At 56.0% G+C, this 1,072-nt stretch overlaps 1 protein-coding gene across 1 annotated transcript in view; it reads right to left on the bottom strand.

The window, feature by feature from the left end:
- The window catches only part of CCND3 (cyclin D3), an 11,018-nt gene that overhangs the window by 4,683 nt on the left and 5,263 nt on the right, over positions 1-1,072 (bottom strand). The window contains 1 exon segment of the mRNA XM_005428891.2: positions 1-95. Coding sequence (XP_005428948.1) covers positions 1-95 — 95 coding nt within the window.

Below are 1,072 nucleotides of genomic sequence, written 5' to 3'. Positions count from 1 at the left end.
AGCGGCAGCAGCTGCAGGATGTGGGGCAGGAAATCGTTGGCAATCACCGACACCAGGTCCCACTTGAGCTTCTCCAGCACCAGCAGCTCCCAGCGCTGTGGGGAGAGCGAGGACAGCGCGTCACGGGCGGGCTCAGGAGGCTCCAGGGCCAGGGCAGGATAGGGGAGGACAGAGGGGCTGTCCCTGTGCCACCATGCCAGCCCAGGAGGCTCCAGGGCCAGAGCAGGATGGGGAAGGGCTGTCCCTTGGGTTGTCCCCACGCTGTCCCCATGGCACAATTCCAGCCCAGGAGGTTCCATGGCCAGGGCAGGACAGGGAAGGGCAGAGGAGTTGTCCCCATGATGTCCCCGTGGCACAATTCCAGCCCAGGAGGCTCCAGGACCAATGCAGGACAGGGAAGGGCAGAGGAGTTGTCCCCATGATGTCCCCGTGGCACAATTCCAGCCCAGGAGGCTCCATGGCCAGGGCAGGACAGGGAAGGGCTGTCCCTTGGGTTGTCCCCGCGCTGTCCCCGTGGCACAATTCCAGCCCTGGGCTGTGTCCCTGCTGGGACAGGGGAACCCCCCAGGAGCTGCAGCTGGGGCTCCAGAGCCGCCCTGGGCTCAGGTCAGGCTCAGGTTCATTTCTGAGCAAAAATTCATTTCAGCACAAATCCCCTTTTCCCCCAAAATCCAGGATCCACCAGCACTGCCCAAGAGCTCCAGCACAGACAGCTTGGAGGAAGCGACAATTCTTTCCCAAGCTCAGATCTTCATTTTCCCCTTTTTTTTTTCTGGTTGTTGCCTCCCTTCCCTCCTTCCCCTTGCACAACAAACCCGCCCTGGGTTGCTCAAAGGGGCAGAATTGCTCAACCTGCCCCAAAACCCACCCTGGGCACAATTTGTCACCCCATTGTCCCCTCAGGAGCCATTCCTGTCCCAAATTTGCTCTCCCCAAGCTCTGAGCAGCTGAACCCTCTCTCAGCCAGGCCAGAAAAGTCTTTATCAAAATAAAATAAAATAAAATAATAAAATAAACCAAAATAAAACAAAACAAAATAAAATAAAATAAAATAAAATAAAATAAAATAAAA

The sequence above is a fragment of the Geospiza fortis genome, unplaced genomic scaffold (genome assembly GCF_000277835.1).
Source record: "Geospiza fortis unplaced genomic scaffold, GeoFor_1.0 scaffold14, whole genome shotgun sequence".
NCBI classification, from domain to species: domain Eukaryota; kingdom Metazoa; phylum Chordata; class Aves; order Passeriformes; family Thraupidae; genus Geospiza; species Geospiza fortis.
This window is presented reverse-complemented; position numbering and strand designations above follow the sequence as displayed.